The sequence below is a fragment of the Manihot esculenta genome, chromosome 13 (genome assembly GCF_001659605.2).
Source record: "Manihot esculenta cultivar AM560-2 chromosome 13, M.esculenta_v8, whole genome shotgun sequence".
Classification (NCBI taxonomy): Eukaryota; Viridiplantae; Streptophyta; class Magnoliopsida; order Malpighiales; family Euphorbiaceae; genus Manihot; species Manihot esculenta.
Window position 1 is genome coordinate 35507418 of NC_035173.2, and position 2732 is coordinate 35510149.

Sequence of the window (2732 nt, forward strand, 5' to 3'; positions counted from 1 at the left end):
TTTAACTTTTCACCGCCTCTCCCCAAAATTATAATTATTCTATTCCACCTAGCCAAACAAATTAAAATAGAGAGAGAGAGAGAGAGGAATCAAAATCTTTGCATATATCTCTTTTTCTCTTTGAGTTTTTCTTAATCACACTTCTAATATATATGACTCTTCTTTGATGAGACTTTCTTTCACTTGTGTTCATTATTCATACATCTCTCTATTTTATACCCAAGTCAACTGAGAAAGATAAACTCCTTTTCTTTTTTTTTCGCATGTTAGAGAATATGGATGAAGAAGCAATCTCCAGTAATGGCAGTTTTGTTCAAAACCCAGTTGCTGGATCTAATCTTCCTTCTGTAAAGAGGAAGAGAAACCTCCCAGGAAACCCAGGCAAGCTCTCTCGTCCCTTTTTCTAGTATAGTCAAAGTTATTCATTTAATGGGATGTACTAATATTTCTATATATGTACAGATCCTGAAGCCGAAGTCATAGCCTTGTCGCCGAAAACTCTCATGGCAACCAACAGATTCTTGTGTGAAATATGTGGGAAAGGTTTCCAAAGAGATCAGAATCTACAACTCCATCGCCGGGGACACAATCTTCCATGGAAGCTCAAGCAGAGGACTAGTAAGGAAGTGAGAAAACGAGTCTACGTCTGCCCAGAAAAGACTTGTGTCCATCACCATCCTTCTAGGGCTCTTGGAGACCTAACTGGTATAAAGAAGCATTTCTGCAGAAAACATGGGGAGAAAAAGTGGAAGTGCGACAAGTGTTCAAAGAGATACGCTGTGCAATCTGATTGGAAAGCTCACTCAAAAACCTGTGGCACTAGGGAGTACAAATGCGACTGTGGAACTCTATTTTCTCGGTACGTATAAATAAATATACGGAAACGCTTACCTAGACTGAGTCTAGGTGAACAAATAGTGTAAATATACGAATTCCATAGCTAAGAAGACTTCATTTTGACACAGGAGTTTATAATTAGCAAGGTCTAAGAGCAAATAATAATGAAGAAGGCTAAGGAGCTTTAGCCAGATAATTAATAAAGAAAGAAAGTGATTTTTGTGGTTGTAAGATGTTTGTCTGTGTGATAGATGCATATGATGGAAAGAAAAGCTTTTTCTTTGTCTACAGAAATTTTCATAGACACTTAAAAGAAGAAAGTGATTTTTGTGGTTGTAGCTTCCTTTCTTTCTCTGTTTTGGAGAAGAAAAAAAGAAAAAAGAGATGGTATTCATGATAAAGAGATTATTGGCATGAAGTCTCAAAAATATTTCTTGAAGTTAATGATATATACTAATGATTTATCTTGGAGTTATATTGCTTATTGAGTTTTTTCTTTTTCTTAAAAAAAAATCTGTGAGCAGGAGAGATAGCTTCATCACCCACAGGGCGTTCTGTGATGCATTAGCTGAAGAAACAGCAAGATTAAATGCAGAAGCTAACATAAATGGCTTAGCTGCAGTTTCCGCCAACTTCAACTACCATCATCTTATGGGGACGAGTCCTGTAGCGCCTAACATGGCACAGCATTTCCCTTCAATTTTCAAGCCAATCTCAAGCAATGACCAGGCAATGGACCAAACTCCAAGAGGACTCTCCTTGTGGGTGAGCCAAGAACCCCAAGTTCACCATGAAGCAATAGGCAGCAACAATGGTATGCAAGAGATTCACCAACTTGGATCTATGGTTTCATCAGGAACAATATTTTGTGAGCCTCTTGTTTCATCTTCAAATCCTTCACCGTCTGATCATTATCAGTTAAATTGGCCTTTCTTGGGAAACAAGTTCTCTTCAAGCAATGCTCATGAAGAGTTAACAAGCACAAACTCACTTCCATTAAACAACGTTAAGGATGCTGCAGCAGCAGCTCAACTAGTGAGTGTTCCTTCTTTATATAGCACACAACAGCAGTCCCATCAAACAAGTTCAGCAGCAAATATGTCAGCCACAGCCCTACTTCAAAAAGCTGCTCAAATTGGTGCAACTTCAACTGACCCATCATTTCTTGGAAGTTTTGGATTAAAGTGCAACAGTAACAGTATTCAAGAAGCTGGGAACAAGTACTGTGGATTATATGGCTCAAACTCAATAAACACAAGTACAAATCTCGCAAGTGATGTGGAAAACTCAGCAGGGAATGATATTTCCAGCTTAAATCATCAGCTGCAAATGTACCCAACAGCCAAACGCCAAAAAATACAGAGCGACCAAGAGAATACAGGAGGGCAAACTAGAGACTTTCTTGGAGTTGGTGTACAACAAGCCATATGCCACCCATCAACTATGAATGGGTGGATTTGATTTTGATGTGATATGGGGAATTTGATTCATGGGTCGCATGCTTTCAATCTGAATAGAGAAATTAGTAAAATGGGTAACAATAAAGTTGGAATTTTGAGGAGAGAGAAAGAGAGATTTTAGTATTGGGAAACTTTGTAGGGAGGAAAAGGTGACATTGAGTGGCATGATGAGGGCTAAAAGCCATTGAAGAAGTAAAGAAGAGATCCATGCATATTCCTGTTGAGCATTGAAAAGCTGACCACTTTAAAAATGGTGGCTCTTTTTTTTTTATTTTTCATTTTTGATAAAAGGGGAAAGGGAGGAGTGGGGGCAAAGTACGTATGAGCAACTTTTGAGCTCCATTATTGCATTTGTTTCATCTCTATTGTGGTTGTTATCTTGTCGAAATAGGACTTGAAAGAAAGAATATTATTCTCATTTTCCAGTGGCAAAAA

At 38.1% G+C, this 2732-nt stretch overlaps 1 protein-coding gene across 1 annotated transcript; it reads left to right on the plus strand.

The window, feature by feature from the left end:
- Nucleotides 1–2732, plus strand: LOC110629540 (zinc finger protein NUTCRACKER). The gene is made up of 3 exons (XM_021776559.2): nt 1–381; nt 463–859; nt 1362–2732. The coding sequence occupies exons 1-3, from the start codon at nt 264–266 to the stop codon at nt 2296–2298; spliced, it is 1452 nt and encodes a 483-aa protein (XP_021632251.1). The 5' UTR covers nt 1–263; the 3' UTR covers nt 2299–2732.

Bases quoted from the DNA above. Each gene is read 5' to 3' on its own strand.
- LOC110629540 (XM_021776559.2), top strand. From the start codon at position 264: ATGTTAGAGAATATGGATGAAGAAGCAATCTCCAGTAATGGCAGTTTT. The intron at 382-462 runs GCAAGCTCTCTC...ATATATGTACAG, and splicing joins AAACCTCCCAGGAAACCCAG to ATCCTGAAGCCGAAGTCATA. The intron at 860-1,361 runs GTACGTATAAAT...ATCTGTGAGCAG, and splicing joins TGTGGAACTCTATTTTCTCG to GAGAGATAGCTTCATCACCC.